The 25,393-nt window shown below is 44.6% G+C and overlaps 1 protein-coding gene across 2 annotated transcripts; it reads left to right on the top strand.

The window, feature by feature from the left end:
• The first annotated feature begins 20,876 nt into the window (after positions 1–20,876).
• Positions 20,877–24,832, top strand: LOC123045661 (ATP-dependent RNA helicase SUV3L, mitochondrial). 2 transcript variants are annotated; one of them, XR_006421536.1, is made up of 3 exons: positions 20,877–23,141; positions 23,302–23,410; positions 24,200–24,832. XR_006421536.1 is itself a non-coding variant. In XM_044468805.1 (2 exons), the coding sequence occupies exons 1-2, from the start codon at positions 21,007–21,009 to the stop codon at positions 24,249–24,251; spliced, it is 2,187 nt and encodes a 728-aa protein (XP_044324740.1). In that variant the 5' UTR covers positions 20,879–21,006; the 3' UTR covers positions 24,252–24,832. The 2 variants fall into 2 exon arrangements, 1 of the variants encoding a protein (XP_044324740.1); XM_044468805.1 differs by lacking the exon at positions 23,302–23,410 and having other exon boundaries at positions 20,879–23,141.
• The last annotated feature ends 561 nt before the right edge of the window (positions 24,833–25,393 follow it).

Genomic DNA, 25,393 nt, shown 5'->3' with positions numbered 1-25,393 from the left:
CGAGTTTGGTACACAATTCAGACCTTGTGGAAATTGTTTCACAACTAATACCGCCTGGAACACGATAGTGTGATGGTGTGTCCGAACATCATAGCTGCACCCTATTGGATACGGTGCATACCATGATGTCTCTTATCGAATTACCACTATCATTCAGGGATTAGGTATTAGAGACAACCGCATTCACTTTAAATAGGGCACCACATAATTCCGTTGAGATGATACCGTATGAACTATGGTTTAGAGAAACCTAAGCTGTCGTTTCTTGAAAGTTTGGGGCTGCGACGCTTATGTGAAAAAGTTTCATCCTGATAAGCTCGAACCCAAAGCGGATAAATACATCTTCATAGGACACCCAAAACAGTTGGGTATACCTCCTAATTCAGACCCAGAAGTAAAAGTGATTGTTTCTAGAAATGGGTCCTTTCTCGAGGAAAAGTTTCTCTCAAAAGAATTGAGTGGGAGGATGGTGGAGACTTGATGAGGTTATTGAACCATCACTTCAACCAGTGTCTAGCAGGGCACAAGAAGTTGTTCCTGTGGCACCTACACCAATTGAAGTGGAAGCGGATGATAGTGATCATGAAACTTCGGATCAAGTCACTACCAAACCTCGTAGGACGACAAGGACGCGTACTGCTTCAGAGTGGTAAGGTAATCATGTCTTGGAGGTCATGTTGCTAGACAACAATGAACCTGCGAGCTATGGAGAAGCGATGGCGGGCCCGGATTCCGATGAATGGCTCGAGGCCATAAAATCCGAGAGAGGATCCATGTATGAAAACAAAGTGTAGACTTTGGCGGAACTACTTAATGGTCATAAGGTTGTTGGGTACAAATGGATTTCAAAAGGAAGACGGACAATGATGGTAAGTGTCACCATTAAGAAAGCTCGACTTGTCGTTAAGATGTTTTCCGACAAGTTCAAGGAGTTGACTGCGATGAGACTTTCTCACTCGTAGTGATGCTAAAGAGTCTGTTGGAATTATATTAGCAGTTACTGCACGATTTATGAAATCTTGCAGATAGGATGTCAAAACACTGTTTCCTCGATGATATTCTTGAGGAAAGGTTGTATGTGATACAACCAAAAGGTTTTGTCAATCCTAAAAGATGCTAACAAGTATGCAAAGCTCCAGCAATCCTTCTAAGGACTAGAGTAAGCATCTTGGAGTTGGAATATACGCTTTGATGAGATAATCAAAGATTTTGGGTTTATACAAAGTTTATGAGAAACTTGTATTTCCAAAGAAGTGAGTGGGAGCACTATAGAATTTCTAATGAGCATATGTTATTGACATATTGTTGATTAGAAATGATGTAGAATTTCTGGACATCATATAGGGTTATTTGAAAAGTGTTTTTCAATGGAAAACCTGGATTAAGCTACTTGAACATTGAGCATCAAGATCTATAAGGATAGATCAAAAACGCTTAATAGTACTTTCAAATGAATACATACCGTGACAAGATTTTGAAGGAGTTCAAAATATATCAGCAAAGAAGGAGTTTTGGCTGTGTTATAAGGTGTGAGTATTGACTAAGACTCAAGACCTGACCACAACATAAGAGAGAGAAAGGACGAAGGTCGTCCCCTATGCTTTAGACATAGGCTCTACAGTATGCTATGCTGTGTACCGCACCTGAAGTGTGCCTTGCCATGAGTCAGTCAAGAGGTACAAGAGTGATCCAGGAATGAATCACATGACAGCGGTCAAACTTAACCTTAGTAACTAGTGGACAAAGGAATTTTCTCGGTTATGGAGGTGGTAAAAGAGTTCGTCGTAAAGGGTTACGCCGATGCAAACTTTAACACTAATCCGGATGACTCTGAGTAGTAAACCGAATTCATATAGTAGAGCAGTTATTTGGAATAGTTCCAAATAGCACGTGGTAGATGCATCTACAAGATGACATAGAGATTTGCAAAGCACACACGAATCTGAAAGGTTCAGATCCGTTGACTAATAACCTCTCTCACAAGCGAGATATGATCAAACCCCATGGGTGTTGATTCATTACAATCACATAGTGATGTGAACTAGATTATTGACTCTAGTGCAAGTGGGAGACTGTTGGAAATATGCCCTAGAGGCAATAATAAAATGGTCATTATTGTATTTCCTTGTTCATGATAATTGTCTATTGTTCATGCTATAATTGTATTGACCGGAAACCGCAATACATGTGTGAATACATAGACCACAACATGTCCCTAGTGAGCCTCTAGTTGACTAGCTCATTGATCAACAGATGGTCATGGTTTCCTGACCATGGACATTGGATGTCATTGATAACGGGATCACATCATTAGGAGAATGATGTGATGGACAAGACCCAATCGTAAGCATAGCACAAGATGGTGTAGTTCGTTTGCTAAAGCTTTTCTAATGTCAAGTATCATTTCCTTAGACCTTGAGATTGTGAAACTCCCGGATACCATAGGAATTCTTTGGGTGTACCAATCGTCACAACGTAACTGGGTGGCTATAAAGGTGCATTACAGGTATCTCCGAAAGTGTCTGTTGGGTTGGCACGAATCGAGACTGGGATTTGTCACTCCGTATGACAGAGAGGTATCTCTGGGCCCACTCGGTAATGCATCATCATAATGAGCTCAATGTGACTAAGTAGTTAGTCACGGGATCATGCATTATGGAACGAGTAAAGTGACTTGCCGGTAACGAGATTGAACAAGGTATTGGGATACAGACAATCGAATCTCGGGCAAGTAACATACCGATTGACAAAGGGAATTGTATACGGAATTGATTGAATCCTAGACATCGTGGTTTATCTGATGAGATCATCGTGGAACATCTGGGAGCCAAAATGGGTATCCAGATCCCGTTGTTGGTTATTGGCCGGACAGATGTCTCGGTCATGTCTGCATGATTCCCGAACCCGTAGGGTCTACACACTTAAGGTTCGGTGACGCTAGACTTGTTACGGGAATTGTATGTGGTTACCAAAAGTTGTTCGGAGACTTGGATGAGATCCCGGATGTCATGAGGAGTTCCGGAATGGTCCGGAGGTAAAGATTTATATATGGGAAGTCCTATTTTGGCCATCGGAAAATGTTCGGGATTTTCGATATTGTATCGGGAAGTTTCTAGAAGGTTCCGGAGTGGGGACCACCTGCAAGGGGCGGCCCACATGAACGTGGGTAGTGGGGGAAAGGGCCCACACCTCTGGTCAAGGCGCACCAAGATCCCCCCTTAGAAGGAATAAGATCATATCCCGAAGGGATAAGATCCAGATCCCTAAAAAGGGGGGATAACAATCGGTGGGGAAAGGAAAGGATGGGATTTCTTTCCTCCCACCTTTGCCAACGCCCCAATGGACTTGGAGGGCAAGAAATAAGCCCCCTCCACCCCTATATATAGTGGGGAGGTGCATGGGAGCTGCACCCTTGTCCCTGGCGCAGCCTCTCCCTCCCCAACACCTCCTCCTCCTCCGTAGAGCTTGGCAAAGCCTTGCAGAAATACCACACGCTCCACCACCATGCCGTCGTGTTGTCGGAGCTCTCCCTCAACTTCTGCTCTTACCTTGCTAGATCAAGAAGGAGGAGACGTCACCGGGTTGTGCGTGTGTTGAACGCGGAGGCGCCGTCCGTTCGACACTAGATCGGATCTTCCGCGATTTGAATCGCCGCGAGTACGACTCCATCAACCATGTTCTTGTAACGCTTCCGCTTAGAGATCTTCAAGGGTATGAAGATGCACTCCCTCTCTCTCTCTTGTTGCTAGAATCTCCATAGATTGATCTTGGTGATGCGTAGAAAATTTTGAATTTCTGCTACGTTCCCCAACAAAGGCAAGGGACAAGGTAACCTAATGCTTTCATAGACATCATCTTGTGTGTGTATCACTCTATATCTATGGATATACTTGTTTGTTCCTTGTGGGACTAACCCGTGTAGGTATTGAAAGTGCAACTCACTCCAAAGGATTGCTCCAAATGATCTACATCAACATTGAGCGTCCACATCTTCAACACCTACATGAAGTCATCATCGACAAAACCCAAGGTTAGTTCATCCCTCTAAGGGGGGGGGGGGGTCTCACATCTAGGGGGGGCTTAACTCTAAGAATTGAGTCAAAGCAACTCTAATGATGTGAACACATCAATGCATTATGTAAAAGTGGTAACCCCACTTGAGCTTAAACGATGAGTATGACCTATGATCAAATGTTCTCATTTGACTCCTAAGTCAATATACTCATATATAGATGACCTAGTCATCGCCAATTGTTTGATAGATGCTAGAATTGATTGTGCATGCTTGCCACATATTTCATTTGCCATTTTATTGTGTGAGCATGTTGGTTGCATATTTAACTCATTCGAGGACATCCACTTGTTGCTTTGATTGATTAGTCTCTTTTTCTTTGCCAAGTGGATGAACAAGAATGCCTAAGAACCTTCTCTAGCTATCCATGCTTTTCTTGTCTCAAACTCTATTCATGCTACATCACAAAATTTGATCAAGTCAGATTCGAACCACTCTGTGTGAGGAGCACTCAGAGTCCCCGATTCATCATGGACTTAAACTTCCAAAACTTCTTTGTGTGTTTCGGTCTGACCGATTCTTCCATTTCGGTCATACCGAGATCACTAAGTTGATCTACGTTTTCAATCTCGATGCAACCGATTTGAAATTTTCGGTCTCACCGAGTTGCTGTAACTGTCAACAGTTATGCATCTCGGTGCCACCAAGTTGTTCCACTCGGTCACACCGACAGGGTCGGGCTATATATACACACGGGCAAAATTTGGAAAACTTTCTCCAAACCACTTCGCCCGCGCATAGCTCACTCTACCTCCTAGGTCTCCGGATCGTCGACTTCGTTGCCAGCCGCCTCCAGTCGCTGGTCTTCGCCGCCGTCAACGAAATTCATCCCCGCTGTTGCCGCCGTAGAGAGTTCATCGCCAAACTAGGGTATGGACTCGATCACAGTGCTATCCCCGTCCAATTCCTAGCACATTGTGTTCATTATGATTCTTGCCATGATTGAAACACCTCTATCCAGTCAAAACAATCCTTAGAATAGATGCGATTTGAAAATTTAGGGTTAGGTTTCCGCCGAAACCATCTCGGACCCACCAAGTTGAGAAACTCGGTCCCACCGATTCGGCTAACGGCATTGCACAAGTAACTCTCGGTTTGACCGAGAATTGTGAATCGGTGTGATCGATTTTAGAACTAAGTGAAATCCTAGCAGTCTCGGTGCCACCGAACTGTGACTCGGTCTGACCGCGATCACTAGTTTAGGTTCCAAAAGCTGCTTCGGTATCACCGAGTTTGAAAATCGGTTGATCCGAAATGCTTTCTGTGGAAAACTAAAACTAAGTTTTTTGAATCATTCTTTTGCAAAAATCTCTGCATTTTGTGATGCTCATCCATTCTATCTCATCTATAATTATTCACAGGGTCAGCAGTCAGTGTATTCAACATGTCAGACCAAAGTGACAGCCAGAACAGAGAAGAAGAGCAGATTCACATGAGTGAGGGCACTAGTCCCTCTAGTTCCTCGGATGAAGGCAGCAAAAGCACTCCTAGCAATCTATCCAAAGCAGCCACAAGGGCCAGAAGGAAGAGAACCTCAGACTCTGAGGATGAGGACTATGTGGCAGCTGAAGATGAGGCTACTTCCAAGAAGGTAGTGCTCAAAAAGGAGTATGGCTCAGCAAAGACCACAAAGCCTAGACTTAATAGGAAGGTCCCTGCCAAGAGGACACCTATGCTGAAGGTCAGAGGATCAACACAAGAACATGAAAAACCTGATCCCAAAGAGCCAGCTGCAGAAGGAAAGAAGAGAAAGGAAAGGGTCAGAAAGACCATGGCCAGAGTTGTTGGACAACCTTCCATGATGGAAGAGGAGGAGGAAGAAGAGGTTGTTGCACCAGCACCCAAGGCACAAAAGCTGATGGGTGATGCTATAAGGTCAGGGGATGCATCATCAAAGCCCAAAGAAGCACCCAAAGCTGCCTCCAAGGCCAAGTCTGCACCTAAGAGGAATACCAGGAGCATACCAGCTGCTGAGAAGAACAAGGCCCCAGTGCCTGAAGTTGCTGCTGAGGAAGATGATGAAGGACAAGTCCTGAGGAAGCTCAAACCCAAGATTCCAGACCACAATGATGCTCATCCAGTGGCTGAGAATATGAAGCTGAGGAAAAGATGCAGGGCTCAGACAGTGGAGATTGTCTGATTCGTATGCAATCAGGAGAAGAACTGTTGTAGATTACATGTTCCACACTAAGAAACAACAGGACTTCTATGAGACTGTGCTGTTGGATAAGAAGCCCATAGTCTATGACATGAGGTGGGTAGACTAGAAATTCATGAAGGAAAATGAGGATCACTACCCAGGAGTATTTGACAGCTTTAAGGCTTGTGGAGTTGATGAGTTTGTTGGACAGAAGTTCACAAACTGGAATGATGAGCTAGTTATGCAATTCTACTCCACAGCTCACTTTTATCCTGATGGCGGAATTGTCTGGATGTCTGAAGGTACAAGGTACCAATCAACTATTGAGGAATGGGCCAATCTGATCAATGCCCTAGAGGAGAAAGAAGATGACTTGGATGTCTACTCCAAGAAGAAAAAGGATCACAATTCTATGTCACATATGTACAAGGAGATCCCACACAAGGCACTTGAGACTTTCAAGTTTGGGTCTGTCCATTTTCTTCTATCAGGGCTGCCAACAATCAACTGGATCCTTAGGCACACTCTTTTGCCCAAGTCAGGTGACTACAACATGATCAGAGGGCATGCAATTAATTTGCTACACATATTTGATGTGCCACAGAAATTCAAGGTCATGAGCCTCATAGTTGAGACTATCAAGAGGACAACAGCAGACCAAAAGAGAAGTTGTGGGTATGCCCCACAAATCCAGGAGCTGATCAACTCAAAGATGGGCACAGGGAAATATCTTTGGATAAAGAACACTTTGTTCTCTATCTAGATTTTGAGGACAATCAAGTTGTCATGAATGAGAATGAACCATCCTCAGTGCAAGCTCAAGAGAAGAAGGAGAAGGCAAAGAAGGAGAAGGCTGCCAAGATGCCAACTCTAGAGGAGGCATCTGAGTATTATTTGAAGAGCAAGCAGGACCAGCTTGGTTACTTGATAGCATCAACTCTGAGGATTGAGAAGGGGTTGGCTACCCTAACTCAAAACCAGGAGAGCCTGGAAAGAATCATGGAACAAAAATTCTATGACTTAGATGTCAAAGTAATTGAGATTCAGTCAGTTGTGGAGCAGCTACATGATGACATGCAGGAGAGGAAGGGCAGGACAACTACTGATGCATTTGCCAGAGTGCCTCGAGCTTAGAGATCAGCTGCAGAGCCAGTGACAGACACCAGAGCCACTTCATCTGCACCAGCTACAGCTCCAGTGCAACCAGCTCCAGCACCAACTGTTGGGGAACGTAGTAATTTCAAAAAAATTCCTACGTACACGCAAGATCATGGTGATGGCATAGCAATGAGAGGAGAGAGTGTTGTCCACGTACCCTCGTAGACTGTAAGCGGAAGCGTTATGACAACGCGGTTGATGTAGTCGTACGTGTTCACGATCCGACCAATCCAAGTACCGAACGTACGGCACCTCCGAGTTCAGCACACGTTCAGCTCGATGACGATCCCCGGGCTCCGATCCAGCAAAGCTTCGGGGATGAGTTCCGTCAGCACGATGGCGTGGCGACGATGATGATGCTCTACCGGTGCAGGGCTTCGCCTAAACTCCGCGACGATATAACCGAGGTGGAATATGGTGGAGGGGGGCACCGCACACGGCTAAGGAACGATCCGTAGATCAACTTCTGTGTCTATAGGGTGCCCCCCGCCCCCGTATATAAAGGAGCCAGGGGGGAGGAGGCGGCCAGCCAAGGAGGGCGCACCAAGGGGGGAGTCCTACTCCCACCGGGAGTAGGACTCCCTTCTTTCCTAGTTGGAATAGGAGAAGGGGGGAAAGAGGAGGAAGAGGGGAAGGAAAGGGGGGCGCCGCCCCCCTTCCCTTGTCCTATTCGGACTAGGAAAGGGAGGGGCCCGCGGCCCCCTCCCGCCTCCTTCCCTCTTCTCCCTCGAGGCCCATGTAGGCCCAATAACCCCCCGGGGGGTTCTGGTAACCTCCCGGTACTCCGGTAAAATGCCGATTTCACCCGGAACGATTCCGATGTCCAAATATAGGCTTACAATATATCGATATTTATGTCTCGACCATTTCGAGACTCCTCGTTACGTCCGTGATCACATTCGGGACTCCGAACAAACTTCGGTACATCAAAACTTATAAACTCATAATAAAACTGTCATCGTAATGTTAAGCGTGCGGACCCTACGGGTTCGAGAACTATGTAGACATGACCTAGAACTATTCTCGATCAATAACCAATAGCGGAACCTGGATGCCCATATTGGTTCCTACATATTCTACGAAGATCGTTATTGGTCAAACCGCATAACAACATACGTTGTTCCCTTTGTCATCGGTATGTTACTTGCCCGAGATTTGATCGTTTGTATCCAATACCTAGTTCAATCTCGTTACCGGCAAGTCTCTTTACTCGTTCCGTAATGCATCATTCCGTAACCAACTCATTTGGTCACATTGCTTGCAAGGCTTATAAAGATGTGCATTACCGAGAGGGCCCAGAGATACCTCTCCGACAATCGGAGTGACAAAACCTAATCTCGAAATACGCCAACTCAACATGTACCTTCGGAGACACCTGTAGTACTCCTTTATAATCACCCAGTTACGTTGTGACGTTTGGTAGTACCCAAAGTGTTCCTCCGGTAAACGGGAGTTGCATATTTCTCATAGTTACAGGAACATGTATAAGTCATGAAGAAAGCAATAGCAATATACTAAATGATCAAGTGCTAGGCTAACGGAATGGGTCATGTCAATCACATCATTCTTCTAATGATGTGATCCCATTAATCAAATGACAACACACGTCTATGGTTAGGAAACATAACCATCTTTGATTAATGAGCTAGTCAAGTAGAGGCATACTAGTGACTATATGTTTGTCTATGTATTCACACATGTATCATGTTTCCGGTTAATACAATTCTAGCATGAATAATAAACATTTATCATGATATGAGGAAATAAATAATAACTTTATTATTGCCTCTAGGGCATATTTCCTTCAGTCTCCCACTTGCACTAGAGCCAATAATCTAGATTACATAGTAATGATTCTAACACCCATGGAGTCTTGGTGCTGATCATGTTTTGCTCGTGAGAGTGGCTTAGTTAACGGGTCTGCAACATTCAGATCCGTATGTATCTTGCAAATCTCTATGTCTCCCACTTGGACTTGGTCCCGAATGGAATTGAAGCGTCTCTTGATGTGCTTGGTCCTCTTGTGAAATCTGGATTCCTTTGCCAAGGCAATTGCACCAGTATTGTCATAGAAGATTTTTATTGGTCCCGATGCACTAGGTATGACACCTAGATCAGAAATGAACTCCTTCATCCAGACTCCTTCATTTGCTGCTTCTGAAACAGCTATGTACTCCGCTTCACATGTAGATCCCGCCACGACGCTTTGTTTAGAACTGCACCAACTTACAGCTCCACCGTTTAATAAAAACACGTATCCGGTTTGCGATTTAGAATCGTACGGATCAGTGTTAAAGCTTGCATCGACGTAACCATTTACGACTAGCTCTTTGTCACCTCCATATACGAGAAACATATCTTTAGTCCTTTTCAGGTATTTCAGGATGTTCTTGACCGCTGTCCAATGATCCACTCCTGGATTACTTTGGTACCTTCCCGCCAAGCTTATTGCTAAGCATATGTCAGGTCTGGTACACAGCATTGCATACATGATAGAGCCTATGGCTGAAGCATAGGGAACATCTTTCATTTTCTCTCTATCTTCTGCTGTGGTCGGGCATTGAGTTCGACTCAACTTCACACCTTGTAGTATGGGCAAGAACCCTTTCTTTGCCTGATCCATTTTGAACTTTTTCAAAATTTTATCAAGGTATGTGCTTTGTGAAAGTCCTATTAAGCGTCTTGATCTATCTCTATAGATCTTGATGCCCAATATGTAAGCAGCTTCACCGAGGTCTTTCATTGAAAAACTTTTATTCAAGTATCCCTTTATGCTATCCAGAAATTCTATATCATTTCCAATTAATAATATGTCATCTACATATAATATCAGAAATGCTACAGAGCTCCCACTCACTTTCTTGTAAATACAGGCTTCTCCAAAAGTCTGTATAAAACCATATGCTTTGATCACACTATCAAAGCGTTTATTCCAACTCCGAGATGCTTGCACCAGTCCATAAATGGAACGCTGGAGCTTGCACACTTTGTTAGCACCTTTTGGATCTACAAAACCTTCTGGCTGCATCATATACAACTCTTCTTCCAGAAATCCATTCAAGAATGCAGTTTTGACATCCATTTGCCAAATTTCATAATTATGAAATGCAGAAATAGCTAACATGATTCAGACAGACTTAAGCATCGCTACGGGTGAGAAAGTCTCATCGTAGTCAACTCCTTGAACTTGTCGAAAACCTTTCGCAACAAGTCGAGCTTTATAGACAGTTACATTACCTTCGGCGTTAGTCTTCTTCTTAAAGATCCATTTATTCTCAATTGCTTGCCGATCATCGGGCAAGTCAACCAAAGTCCATACTTTGTTTTCATACATGGATCCCATCTCAGATTTCATGTCCTCTAGCCATTTTGCGGAATCTGGGCTCATCATCGCTTCCTCATAGTTCGTAGGTTCATCATGGTCAAGCAACATGACTTCCAAAATTGGATTACCGTACCACTCTGGTGCGGATCTTACTCTGGTAGACCTACGAGGTTCAGCAGAAACTTGATCTGAAGTTTCATGATCAATATCACTAGCTTCCTCACTAATTGGTGTAGTTGTCACAGGAACCAGTTCTTGTGATGAACTACTTTCCAATAAGGGAGTAGATACAGTTATCTCATCAAGTTCTACTTTCCTCCCACTCACTTCTTTCGAGAGAAACTCCTTCTCTAGAAAGGATCCGATTTTAGCAACGAAAATCTTGCCCTCAGATCTGTGATAGAAGGTGTACCCAATAGTCTCTTTTGGGTATCCTATGAAGACACATTTCTCCGATTTGGGTTCGAGCTTATCTGGTTGAAGTTTCTTCACATAAGCATCGCAGCCCCAAACTTTAAGAAACGACAACTTTGGTTTCTTGCCAAACCACAGTTCATAAGGCGTCGTCTCAACGGATTTTGACGGTGCCCTATTTAACGTGAATGCGACCGTCTCTAAAGTATAACCCCAAAACGATAGCGGTAAATCGGTAAGAGACATCATAGATCGCACCATATCTAGTAAAGTACGATTACGACGTTCGGACACACCATTTCGTTGTGGTGTTTCGGGTGGTGTGAGTTGCGAAACTATTCCGCATTGTTTCAAGTGTAGACCAAACTCGTAACTCAAATATTCTCCTCCACGATCAGATCGTAGAAATTTTATTTTCTTGTTACGATGATTTTCCCATTCTCTGAAATTCTTTGAACTTTTCAAATGTTTCAGACTTGTGTTTCATCAAGTAAATATACCCATATCTGCTCAAATCATCTGTGAAGGTGAGAAAATAATGATACCCGCCGCGAGCCTCAACATTCATTGGACCACAAACATCAGTATGTATGATTTCCAACAAATCAGTTGCTCGCTCCATAGTTCCGGAGAACGGCGTTTTAGTCATCTTGCCCATGAGGCACGGTTCGCAAGTACCAAGTGATTCATAATCAAGTGATTCCAAAAGCCCATCAGTATGGAGTTTCTTCATGCGCTTTACACCGATATGACCTAAACGGCAGTGCCACAAATAAGTTGCACTATCATTATCAACTCTGCATCTTTTGGTTTCAACACTATGAATATGTGTATCACTACTATCGAGATTCAATAAAAATAGACCACTTTTCAAGGGTGCATGACCATAAAAGATATTACTCATATAAATAGAACAACCATTATTCTCTGATTTAAATGGATAACCGTCTCGCATCAAACAAGATCCAGATATAATGTTCATGCTCAACGCTGGCACCAAATAACAATTATTTAGGTCTAAAACTAATCCCGATGGTAGATGTAGAGGTAGCGTGCCGACCGCGATCACATCGACTTTGGAACCATTTCCCACGCGCATCGTCACCTCGTCCTTAGATAATCTTCGCTTAATTCGTAGTCCCTGTTTCGAGTTGCAAATATTAGCAACAGAACCAGTATCAAATACCCAGGTGCTACTGCGAGCATTAGTAAGGTACACATCAATAACATGTATATCACATATACCTTTGTTCACTTTGCCATCCTTCTTATCCGCCAAATACTTGGGGCAGTTCCGCTTCCAGTGTCCAGTCTGCTTGCAGTAGAAGCACTCAGTTTCAGGCTTAGGTCCAGACTTGGGTTTCTTCTCTTGAGCAGCAACTTGCTTACTGTTCTTTTTGAAGTTCCCCTTCTTCTTCCCTTTGCCCTTTTTCTTGAAACTGGTGGTCTTGTTAACCATCAACACTTGATGCTCCTTCTTGATTTCTACCTCCGCGGCTTTTAGCATCGCGAAGAGCTCGGGAATAGTCTTGTTCATCCCTTGCATATTATAGTTCATCACGAAGCTCTTGTAGCTTGGTGGCAGTGATTGAAGAATTCTGTCAATGACACTATCATCAGGAAGATTAACTCCCAGTTGAATCAAGTGATTATTATACCCAGACATTTTGAGTATATGTTCACTGACAGAACTATTCTCCTCCATCTTGCAGCTATAGAACTTATTGGAGACTTCATATCTCTCAATCCGGGCATTTGCTTGAAATATTAACTTCAACTCCTGGAACATCTCATATGCTCCATGACGTTCAAAACATCGTTGAAGACCCGGTTCTAAGCCGTAAAGCATGGCACACTGAACTATCGAGTAGTCATCAGCTTTGCTCTGCCAGACGTTCTTAACGTCGTCAGTTGCATCAGCAGCAGGCCTGGCACCCAGCGGTGCTTCCAGGACGTAACTTTTCTATGCAGCAATGAGGATAATCCTCAGGTTACGGACCCAGTCCATGTAATTGCTACCATCATCTTTCAACTTTGCTTTCTCAAGGAACGCATTAAAATTCAACGGAACAACAGCACGAGCCATCTATCTACAAACAAACATAGATAAGCAAAATACTATCAGGTACTAAGTTCATGATAAATTTAAGTTCAATTAATCATATTACTTAAGAACTCCCACTTAGACAGACATCTCTCTAGTCATCTAAGTGATTACGTGATCCAAATCAACTAAACCATGTCCGATCATCACGTGAGATGGAGTAGTTTCAATGGTGAACATCACTATGTTGATCATATCTACTATATGATTCACGTTCGACCTTTCGGTCTTCGTGTTCCGAGGCCATATCTATATATGCTAGGCTCGTCAAGTATGACCTGAGTATTCCGCGTGTGCAACTGTTTTGCACCTGTTGTATTTGAACGTAGAGCCTATCACACCCGATCATCATGTGGTGTCTCAGCACGAAGAACTTTCGCAATGGTGCATACTCAGGGAGAACACTTCTTGATTATTAGTGAGAGATCATCTTAAAATGCTACCGTCAATCAAAGCAAGATAAGATGCATAAAGGATAAACATCACATGCAATCAATATAAGTGATATGATATGGCCATCATCATCTTGTGCTTGTGATCTCCATCTTCGAAGCACCGTCGTGATCACCATCGTCACCGGCGCGACACCTTGATCTCCATCGTAGCATCGTTGTCGTTACGCCATCTATTGCTTCTACGACTATCGCTACCGCTTAGAGATAAAGTAAAGCAATTACAGGGCGTTTGCATTTCATACAATAAAGCGACAACCATATGGCTCCTGCCAGTTGCCGATAACTTCGGTTACAAAACATGATCATCTCATACAATAAAATATAGCATCATGTCTTGACCATATCACATCACAACATGCCCTGCAAAAACAAGTTAGATGTCCTCTACTTTGTTGTTGCAAATTTTACGTGGCTGCTACGGGCTTTAGCAAGAACCGTTCTTACCTACGCATAAAAACCACAACGATAGTTTGTCAAGTTGGTGCTGTTTTAACCTTCGCAAGGACCGGGCGTAGCCACACTCGATTCAGCTAAAGTGAGAGAGACAGACACCCGCCAGTCACCTTTAAGCACGAGTGCTCGCAACGGTGAAACGAGTCTCGCGTAAGCGTACGCGTAATGTCGGTCCGGGCCGCTTCATCTCACAATACCGCCGAACCAAAGTATGACATGCCGGTAAGCAGTATGACTTGTATCGCCCACAACTCACTTGTGTTCTACTCGTGCATATAACATCAACGCATAAAACCTAGGTTCGGATGCCACTGTTGGGGAACGTAGTAATTTCAAAAAATTTCCTACGTACACGCAAGATCATGGTGATGGCATAGCAACGAGAGGAGAGAGTGTTGTCCATGTACCCTCGTAGACCTTAAGCGGAAGCGTTATGACAACGCGGTTGATGTAGTCGTACGTCTTCACGATCCGACCGATCCAAGTACCGAACGTACGGCACCTCCGAGTTCAGCACACGTTCAGCTCGATGACGATCCCCGGGCTCCGATCCAGCAAAGCTTCGGGGATGAGTTCCGCCAGCACGACGGTGTGGTGACGATGATGATGCTCTACCGGCGCAGGGCTTCGCTAAACTCCGCGACGATATAACCAAGGTGGAATATGGTGGAGGGGGGCACCGCACACGGCTAAGGAACGATCCATAGATCAACTTGTGTGTCTATGGGGTGCCCCCCGCCCCCGTATATAAAGGAGCCAGGGGGGAGGAGGCGGCCGGCCAAGGAGGGTGCGCCAAGGGGGGAGTCTTACTCCCACCGGGAGTAGGACTCCCTTCTTTCCTAGTTGGAATAGGAGAAGGGGGGAAAGAGGAGGAAGAGGGGAAGGAAAGGGGGGGCGCCGCCCCCTTCCCTTGTCCTATTCGGACTAGGAAGGGGAGGGGCGCGCGGCCCCCTCCTACCTCCTTCCCTCTTCTCCCTCGAGGCCCATGTAGGCCCAATAACCCCCCGGGGGGTTCCGGTAACCTCCCGGTACTCCGGTAAAATGCCGATTTCACCCGGAACGATTCCGATGTCCAAATATAGGCTTACAATATATCAATCTTTATGTCTCGACCATTTCGAGACTCCTCGTTACGTCCGTGATCACATCCGGGACTCCGAACAAACTTCGGTACATCAAAACTTATAAACTCATAATAAAACTGTCATCATAACGTTAAGCGTGCGGACCCTATGGGTTCGAGAATTATGTAGACATGACCTAGAACTATTCTCGGTCAATAACCAATAGCGGAACCTGGATGCCCATATTGGTTCCTACATATTTTACGAAGATCTTTATCGGTCAAACCGCATAACAACATACGTTGTTCCCTTTGTCATCGGTATGTTACTTGCCCGAGATTTGATCGTTGGTATCCAATACCTAGTTCAATCTCGTTACTGGCAAGTCTCTTTACTCGTTCCGTAATGCATCATTCCGTAACCAACTCATTTGGTCACATTGCTTGCAAGGCTTATAAAGATGTGCATTACCGAGAGGGCCCAGAGATACCTCTCCGACAATCGGAGTGACAAAACCTAATCTCGAAATACGCCAACTCAACATGTACCTTCGGAGACACCTGTAGTACTCCTTTATAATCACCCAGTTACGTTGTGACGTTTGGTAGTACCCAAAGTGTTCCTCCGATAAACGGGAGTTGCATATTTCTCATAGTTACAGGAACATGTATAAGTCATGAAGAAAGCAATAGCAATATACTAAACGATCAAGTGCTAGGCTAACGGAATGGTTCATGTCAATCACATCATTCTTCTAATGATGTGATCCCATTAATCAAATGACAACACATGTCTATGGTTAGGAAACATAACCATCTTTGATTAATGAGCTAGTCAAGTAGAGGCATACTACTGACTATATGTTTGTCTATGTATTCACACATGTATCATGTTTCCGGTTAATACAATTCTAGCATGAATAATAAACATTTATCATGATATGAGGAAATAAATAATAACTTTATTATTGCCTCTAGGGCATATTTCCTTCACCAACTCCTTCAACTCCATCTACATCAACTGAAGTCTTCGTCCAAGGAGCCATCTCTACACCACCAACAGAAGACCAAGCCTGAGAGACGAAATAGTACTATGCATTTTCTAGGAACTTTTTGGTAACTTGTTGCCAAAGGGGGAGAAAAATGTATAGATCATAGGCTTCGAGAGAGAGAGTTTGCTTTTGTTCTCTCTTGTCTTCGTGGTTGAACTTTGTATGCTTTTGCTTGCTTGAGATACTATGCTATTATCTGTGAGACATTGATGATCATGTGTTTGATCATAAGCTACACTTATGCTTGTTGGATGATATTATCTCATTTATCTTTGTATGATCATTCACTTTGCTTGGTGATGAGTGCATGTATTCAATCTCTATTATTTTGAGCGCTCCACCAAGATGTATGTGACATGGAAGAGTAACCCATGAGCCTAATTCCTTGTGCATTTGCAGTCCAAAGCAAATCTTAAACCATGCACAAATTTAGGGGGAGCTCTTGCTTATCACACACTTCTCAAAGCGATGATGTTTTTCAATCTTATTATCATTTGTCGAAGCTTTGATCTATATGTTGTCATCAATTACCAAAAAGGGGGAGATTGAAAGTGCAACTATCCCTAGGTGGTTTTGGTAATTCATAACAACATATAGCTCATTGAGCTAATACTATTCCAAGACAAATATTTCAGGAAAGCTCAATGAATGGCATGGCATGGATGACGAAAGTGGATCCCTCAAAAGGATAAAAGGATTGGCTCAAGCTCAAAAGCTCAAGACTCTTCATTTTATATTTTAGTGATCCAAGATCACATTGAGTCTATAGGAAAAGCCAATACTATCAAGGAGGGATGAGGTGTTTCTTAATGAGTTTCTTGCTTCAAGTGCTTAGTGATATGCTCCAAAAACCCTCAACTACTTCCTCATATCCACATATGACCTAAACCTAAAGTCAAACTCGGCCCCACCGATTCTTTCTATCCGGCGCCACCGAGTTCAGATGTCATAGCCACTGCCACAAACAATAGGCAAATCGGTCTCACCGATAGGGATCTCGGTCTCACCGAGATGGGATTGTAATCTCTCTGTTTCCCTTCGTAACGTTTCGGTCTAATCGAAGTGAGGATCGGTCCCACTGAGATTGCAATGTAAACTCTCTGTTTCCTTTTCGTAACATTTCGGTCTCACCGAAAAGAGCGAATCGGTCCCACCGAGTTTACCTGACCAACTCTCTGGTTAGCTAATTACCAAAATCGGTCTCACCGAAAAGAGCGAATCGGTCCCACCGAGTTTACCTGACCAACTCTCTGGTTAGCTAATTACCAAAATCGGTCTCACCAAGTTTGTGTAATCGGTCTCACCAAGATTACGTTATGTCCTAACCCTAACCATATCGGTCCCATCGAGTTGCATGTCGGTCCCACCAAAATCACTAACGGTCACTAGGTTTACTGAATCAGTCCGGCCGAGTTTGTTGATTTGATCCCACCGAGATTGGTAAATTGTGTGTAACGGTTAGATTTTGTGTGGAGGCTATATATACCCCTCCACCTCCTCTTCATTCGTGGAGAGAGCCATCAGAACAAACCTACACTTCCAACTTACCATTTCTGAGAGAGAACTACCTACTCATGTGTTAAGGCCAAGATATTCCATTCGTACCATATGAATCTTGATCTCTAGCCTTCCCCAAGTTTCTTTCCACTCAAATCTTCTTTCCACCAGATCCAAATCCTGTGAGATAGAGTTGAGTGTTGGGGAGACTATCATTTGAAGCACAAGAGCAAGGAGTTCATCATCAACACACCATTTGTTACTTCTTGGAGAGTGGTGTCTCCTAGATTGGCTAGGTATCACTTGGGAGCCTCCGACAAGATTGTGGAGTTGAACCAAGGAGTTTGTAAGGGCAAGGAGATCGCCTACTTCGTGAAGATCTACCGCTAGTGAGGCAAGTCCTTCGTGGGAGACAGCCATGGTGGGATAGACAAGGTTGCTTCTTCATGGACCCTTCTTGGGTGGAGCCCTCCGTGGACTCGCGCAACCGTTACCCTTCGTGGGTTGAAGTCTCCATCAACGTGGATGTATGATAGCACCACCTATCGGAACCACGGCTCAAAAATCACCGTGTCTCCAAATTGCGTTTGAAATCTCCAAACCCTTCCCTTTACATTCTTGCAAGTTGCATGCTTCCGCTGCTCATATACTCTTTGCATGCTTGCTTGAATTGTGTGAAGATTGCTTGACTTGTGCTAAGATAGCTAAAATCTGCCAAAGACTAAAATTGGGAAAAGGTTAAGTTTTTAATTGGTCAAGTAGTCTAATCACCCCCCTCTAGACATACTTCAAGGTCCTACAAATACCGTGTCCACGGTAATGGACGTTCAGACTTATATCCTGATCTTATATAACTAGAAATGGATACTTGAGATATGTGATGGATATGTGGCCCCGAGATGGCTTTCTCGCAGGGAATCGAGGAAGGATCTCTGGGCGTTGATGTTACAACATGCTTGTTAAATATTAAAATGCTACTTTTTACTCTTCTACATGCTGCAAGATGCTTGGAGCTGCGTGAAGATGCTAGTCTTTGATAGGCTAGGCCTTCCCCCTCTATTCTGGCATTCTGCAGTTCAGTCCACATATACAAACCTTCCATTTGATACCAATGCATACTTAGTATAGATCTGATGCTTGCGAGTACTTTGGATGAGTACTCACGGTCGCTTTGCTACCCCTTTTCCCCCTTCTTTCTCATTTCCGGTTGATGCAACCAGATGGTGGATCCCTGGAGCCAGATGCCACCGCCGACGGATACTGCTACATGGAGGCCGTCGAAGACCAGGAGTAGTTAGGAGGTCCCAGGCAGGAGGCCTTGCCTCTTCGATCGCGTTGCTTTTGTGCTAGCCTTCTTAATTAAGGCATCCTTGTTTAACTTATGTCTGTACTAAGATATTGTTGCTTCCGCCGAATCTTGTGTATCGAGCTTGTATTCGAGCCCTCGAGGCCCCTGGCTTGTAATATAAAGCTTGTATTATTTTATTTGTGTCTAGAGTTGTGTTGTGATATCTTCCCGTGAGTCCCTGATCTTGATCGTACACATTTGCGTGTATGATTAGTGTACAATTGAATCGGGGGCGTCACAATGTTCAGAGTTGTACTAACTACCATGGAATTAAGCTGATGAGCCATACAATGAAGCTATGTGAGAGAGTCATTGAGCACCGCTTAAGAAGAATGCCAAGGTGACCAAAAATCAGTTTGGTTGCATGCCTGGGAGGTTGACCATGGAAGCCATTTTCTTGGTACAACAACTTATGGAGAGATATAGGGAGCAAAAGAAGGACTTGCATATGGTGTTCATTGACTTGGAGAAGGCCTATGATAAGATACCGCAGAATGTCATGTGGTGGGACTTGGAGAAACACAAAGTCCCAGCAAAGTACATTACCCTCATCAAGGAAATGTACGATAATATTGTGACAAGTGTTCGAACAAGTGATGTCGACACTGATGACTTCCCGATTAAGATAGGACTGCATCAGGGGTCAGCTTTGAGCCCTTATCTTTTTGCATTGGTGATGGATGAGGTCACAAGGGATATACAAGGAGACATCCCATGGTGTATGCTCTTTGCGGATGATGTGGTGCTAGTTGACGATAATCAAATGGGGGTAAATAGGAAGTTAGAGTTATGGAGACAAACCTTGGAATCGAAAGGGTTTAGACTTAGTAGAACTAAAACCGAGTACATGTTGTGCGGTTTCAGTACTGCTAGGTGTGAGGAGGAGGAGGAGGTTAGCCTTGATGGCTAGGTGGTGCCTCAGAAGGACACCTTTCGGTATTTGGGGTCAATGCTGCAGGAGGATGGGGGTATTGATGAAGATGTGAACCATCGAATCAAAGCCGGATGGATGAAGTGGCGCCAAGCTTCTGGCATTCTCTGTGACAAGAGAGTGCCACAAAAGCTAAAAGGCAAGTTCTACAAGACGGTGGTTCGACACGTAATGTTGTATGGCGCTGAGTGTTGGCTGACTAAAAGGCGACATGTTCAATAGTTAGGCGTGGCGGAGATGTGTATGTTGAGATAAATGTGTGGCCACACGAGGAAGGATCGAGAGTCCGGAATGATGATATACGAGATAGAATTGGGGTAGCACCAATTGAAAAGAAGCTTGTCTAACATCGTCTAAAATGGTTTGAGCATATTCAGCGCAGGCCTCCAGAAACTCCAGTGCATAGCGGACGGCTAAAGCATGCGGAGAATGTCAAAAGAAGGAGGGGTAGACCGAATTTGACATGTGAGGAGTCCGTTAAAAGAGACCTGAAGGATTGGAGTACCACCAAAGAGCTAGCTATGGACAGGGGTGCGTGGAAGCTTGCTATCCATGTGTCAGATCCATGAGTTGGTTGCGAGATCTTATGAGTTTCACCTCTAACCTATCCTAACTTATTTGGGATTAAAGACTTTGTTGTTGTTGGTGGTGGTACCTAAAATTGTTTTACTTTTGGATATCATGATTTATTCATTTTTTGAAATTTTTAGATGTCTTGCTATAATCAGTAGATTCGTTTTTTTAGGGTAGACCGGTAGATGCTTTCTTTTTGAGCAAGTTATTTTAGGGTAAAATCAATCATCACATTCTCCACGCAGTCAGCGCCCCGCGACGTGGTTCGTTTGAAGCCCACCTATCTCCCCGCCGTCCGCTTCGAGCCCACTTTGGCCCAGGATCCTGATCGGGGCCGCCCGCCTGTCGCGCGCCGCTTCCCCTCTTCCCCTCTTCCACCCCATGCCGCCGGCCGCCGCCGTCTCGTAACCCAAACGGACCCATGGCCGCCGCCATCGCCGCCTCGCTTATCCGCCGCACCACCTCATCGCCGTACCGCCGCCTTCTCCTCCCCACCTTCTCCCACCTCCACCGCCCTGCCCCCCAATCTCCATCCCCATGGCTCCCATCCCAACATCGCTTCCTTTCGTCTGACGCACCCGCTGACCCTGATCGGAAGCTGCCGCCGCTGGACCCGAAGCAGCTATGGCGCGAGCTCTCCACCACCGAGCCTGCGACGGGCTCGTCGCGCCTCCCGAAGGCCACGTGGGACGACGTGGTGGCCCTCACCCGCCGCTTCGCCAAGGATCCCGCCATTGCCGACCAGGTCCTCGCGCTCTACATCCCCTCCTCAGAGTTTCCCACGTACGCTCGGCACTTCCGCCACTTCATCCCTTCGCGCCTCTCCCAAGAATCCGCCGAGCGGCTCCTTTCTCTCCCGGGCGAGGACGCGCACGCCCTCCTCCTCCCGGCCTTCGCCGAGTACTGTCTCAACTACCATGCGGATCAGTTGAGGCAGAACAAGTCCGTCATGGCTGCGGCCGACCTCACGGCGCCGCACACCTGGTACCCCTTCGCCCGCGCCATGCGCCGGCGGGTGGTGTACCATTGCGGGCCCACCAACAGCGGCAAGACGCACAACGCACTCGCACGCTTCAGCGCCGCCAAGTCCGGTGTGTACTGCAGCCCGCTCCGGCTCCTCGCCATGGAGGTATTCGATAAGGTCAATGCACTCGGTGTCTACTGCACCCTCCGCACTGGCCAGGAGATAAAGGAAGTTCCCTTCTCCAACCATGTTGCTTGCACTATTGAGATGCTGTCCACGGAGGAGCTCTACGAAGTCGCCGTGGTTGATGAGATACAGATGATGGCTGACCCTGTCAGGGGCTATGCGTGGTCACGTGCTGTTCTTGGGATCAAGGCAGATGAGATACATCTCTGTGGTGACCCTAGTGTGCTCAAGATTGTTAGTAAGGTCTGCGCAGATACTGGAGATGATTTGGAGGTGCATCAGTATGAGCGGTTCAAGCCACTTGTTGTCGAGGCCAAGTCGCTACTTGGAGACCTCAAGAATGTTCGCTCTGGTGATTGCGTTGTTGCGTTCTCACGCAGAGAGATATTTGAGGTGAAGCTGGCAATTGAGAAGTTTACGAAGCACAAGTGTTGCGTCATATATGGAGCTTTGCCACCGGAGACAAGGCGCCAGCAAGCAACATTGTTCAACGAACAGGATAATGAGTATGATGTTCTTGTAGCGAGTGATGCGGTTGGTATGGGTCTGAACCTTAACATTAGGAGGGTTGTGTTCTATAGCTTGTCCAAGTACAACGGGGACAAGATGGTACCTGTTGCTGCTTCACAGGTAAAGCAGATAGCTGGGCGTGCTGGTCGGAGGGGAAGTGTTTATCCAGATGGACTCACAACCACTTTCTTGTTGGATGATTTGGATTATTTAATTCAGTGCCTGCAACAGCCGTTTGAGGAGGCACAAAAAATTGGTCTTTTTCCTTGCTTCGAACAAGTGGAAATGTTTGCCAGTCAGTTCCCCAACCTCACTTTCTCTGACTTGTTGGATAAGTTCCGTGACAATTGCCGCATCGACAAGACATACTTCATGTGCCAGCAGGATAGTATCAAGAAGGTTGCTAATATGCTCGAGAGGGTCCAGGGTCTCTCCCTCAAGGATCGCTACAATTTTTGTTTCGCGCCAGTTAATATAAGGGATCCAAAAGCCATGTACCATCTTTTGAGATTTGCTACTCATTATAGCCAGAGCCGTCGTGTTAGCATTGCGATGGGAATGCCGAAGGGTTCGGCAAGGAATGACACTGAACTGCTGGATCTTGAGACGAAGCACCAGGTCCTGTCGATGTATTTGTGGCTGTCACACCATTTTGAGGAAGATAACTTTCCTCATGTGCAGAAAGCTGAGGAAATGGCAACAAATATTGCTGTTTTGCTTGGCAAGTCACTTGCCAAGGCATCCTGGAAGCCTGAATCAAGACAACAAGCAAAGCAGAGGCGAGAAGAAAAAGAGGAGAGTGACAGCAATGCTGAACAGGTGTCAGATGATGATGCAAAGAATGTTTCCAAAGTTGGTTATGAAAGGACGAGATCGCTTCCTAAAAAATTTCCAAGGTAATATAGCTCTAGCCCGCAGAAGTTGTTTGTGGAGATAATATTTTTTTCTTGTCATGTAGTAGATGTCATTTTTATTTGCTTTTCTTGTATCAAAAAAAAACTTGTCTTTCTGATAAATAGAGGCGAATAATGAAGAATCCCATGCCACCTAATGCAGTTAAGTTATACTATGGAATTTATTCGGCTTCACTTTGGGTCAGAAGAAACATGAGAACACTATGCTTTAATTCCAAGCAACAGCTGGCAAGTGAGTTTGTGAATTCTAGGTATTCCCATTCTTTATTTGTTCAAGTAACTACAATCCCAATGCCAACTTATAATAATTCAAATAATCGCAAACTCAACTTCCAGTTGGCAAAATCAATCTCTTCAAAATGGATTTGAGATAATAGTTTTAAGTTGAATTTATATTGCTTAAAACGTTAAATTGCTCCTGATCTGTATATATATTATCTAATAGTAAACTATCAAATATAACCTGAAGTTCCAAACATGTAAATCTTGGGTTGTTTCTTAGCCAACTTTCTTGTTCGCCGGCATATCACCCCATCCTGATCCTGGTATCCTCTTTGGCTGGATATTATTCTGGTTAGCTTTGTGAATTGCCTGGAGCATGTATTTCTTGAACATTTTTATGATCCTTTCATTTGAAGTTGATTTGGGCATCTTGGCAAAAAGAAAAGTGTTTATTTCTTCAAATACATGAGTTTGCCAGAATTATGTTACCAATAATCAGAATATTTTTCTCGGTATGATTTATGTGACGCTATCTTTCTTTATATGTTTTCCTCGTTTCGAGAATTGAGTTACCGAGCCATAGAGTCAAGATTTGATATACTGCAGCAGGGCTTTTCATCTTGGATGAGTGCTTCTGAAGATTATATTCAGTTACATCGCCTGATCTTTTGAGTTAAACAGAAATTTTCAAACAATTCGTAAAATTGTACTTTCTGATACAATAGTTGATTCGGGCATGTTTGAAAAGTTTGCATAGCAAAACATATTTAACTAAGATAATTCTGGATGTACTTATGATGTATTGTTTCCTCCTGAAGGACAAGACATGGTCAGCCCAGCCATAATTCTTCTTTGAACCTTCTGGCTTGATTGTGGGGTTGGCTATACCCAATTGAGTGCTAGAGAAGAACCTGTTGAGCCAAGTTGCGACGCCTCTTCAACGCCCAAATCTGGTGCTTACCTATAATAGCATGTCACAGCTATTTCTATTCTTCCAGTTTTGGCGTATGCCAGCTACGTGGTGCTGGCATGTTGCGCTGAAGCCAGCCAGAGGTGTGCCATGACATTTGCATCAACTGGCGGCTATTTTATTGGCACCAGAAGAGGTAGCTGCCGAGTAATGATGTTGTGCAATGCTAGATTGGACGCTGAATGAGGATCTTTAAGTTATCAGAAACAAACTAGTTTATCGTTGACATGCTACACCAGTATGCGGGTAATAAGCACACGTGGAGATTTACAAGGCTTTAATTGATTGTTCCTCTAAGTTGTCTTAGATGATTTAGTGTGATTGTCAAACTTGACTGTAATAATATTTAGAGAGGATAGAAGAGATGTATTATATGCCACTTTCGGGATGTTCTCACGTTGGTGCAACTGCACATTGGAGCTTTCTGGGCCCCGCTCTGATGTCAGCTGCCAAGTAGACAAAATGTGTAACTTTATTTCCACAGTGGTTGTCGTGAGTCGATGTTTTGTTTATCTCGATTTGGGATGCGAGTGACGCTCGATCAGATCCATCTTGTTTGTAGATGAGCCCTGTTAGGGTATGAGCATTCTGATCCGTCCAGGATACAGAAGTAGACGAGTGTTTTCTTGACAGAGGCAATAGTACTGGGGAGTACTGAGACATTTGGGACGAAGGAATTTACACGAGTTTTAAAGGATTCTCGTGGAAAAGTTCTTTTGTGTCTTGCATTCAACACTCTTCCAATACCTGCCAATACCTGCACTGCACATCTATATGAAGAAATCTAGTGTCACTGAAGCAAATGAGATGGTTTGTTGTAGAACTGAAAAATACTCCCTCCATCCCATATAGTGTCAAAAACGCTATTATATTACGGGAAGTGGACATTTCAATCAATACAATTTTCTTCTTTCCTGTGTTTCGAAGAGCATTCTATTCGGTGAATGCCCTCTAGCGAGCAATGTTCTTCTATTGCCCCCCTGCTCCTGCTTTAACATCTACAAGCTTTCGCGCCAGCCCGCCGCTTGTCCTCCACTCATGG

This window comes from Triticum aestivum, chromosome 2B (genome assembly GCF_018294505.1).
Source record: "Triticum aestivum cultivar Chinese Spring chromosome 2B, IWGSC CS RefSeq v2.1, whole genome shotgun sequence".
NCBI classification, from domain to species: domain Eukaryota; kingdom Viridiplantae; phylum Streptophyta; class Magnoliopsida; order Poales; family Poaceae; genus Triticum; species Triticum aestivum.
This window is presented reverse-complemented; position numbering and strand designations above follow the sequence as displayed.

Coding starts and splice junctions, on each gene's coding strand:
- LOC123045661 (XM_044468805.1), top strand. CDS start 21,007: ATGGCCGCCGCCATCGCCGCCTCGCTTATCCGCCGCACCACCTCATCG. Junction 23,142..24,199: donor CTTCCTAAAAAATTTCCAAG/GTAATATAGCTC, acceptor TTCCTCCTGAAG/GACAAGACATGGTCAGCCCA.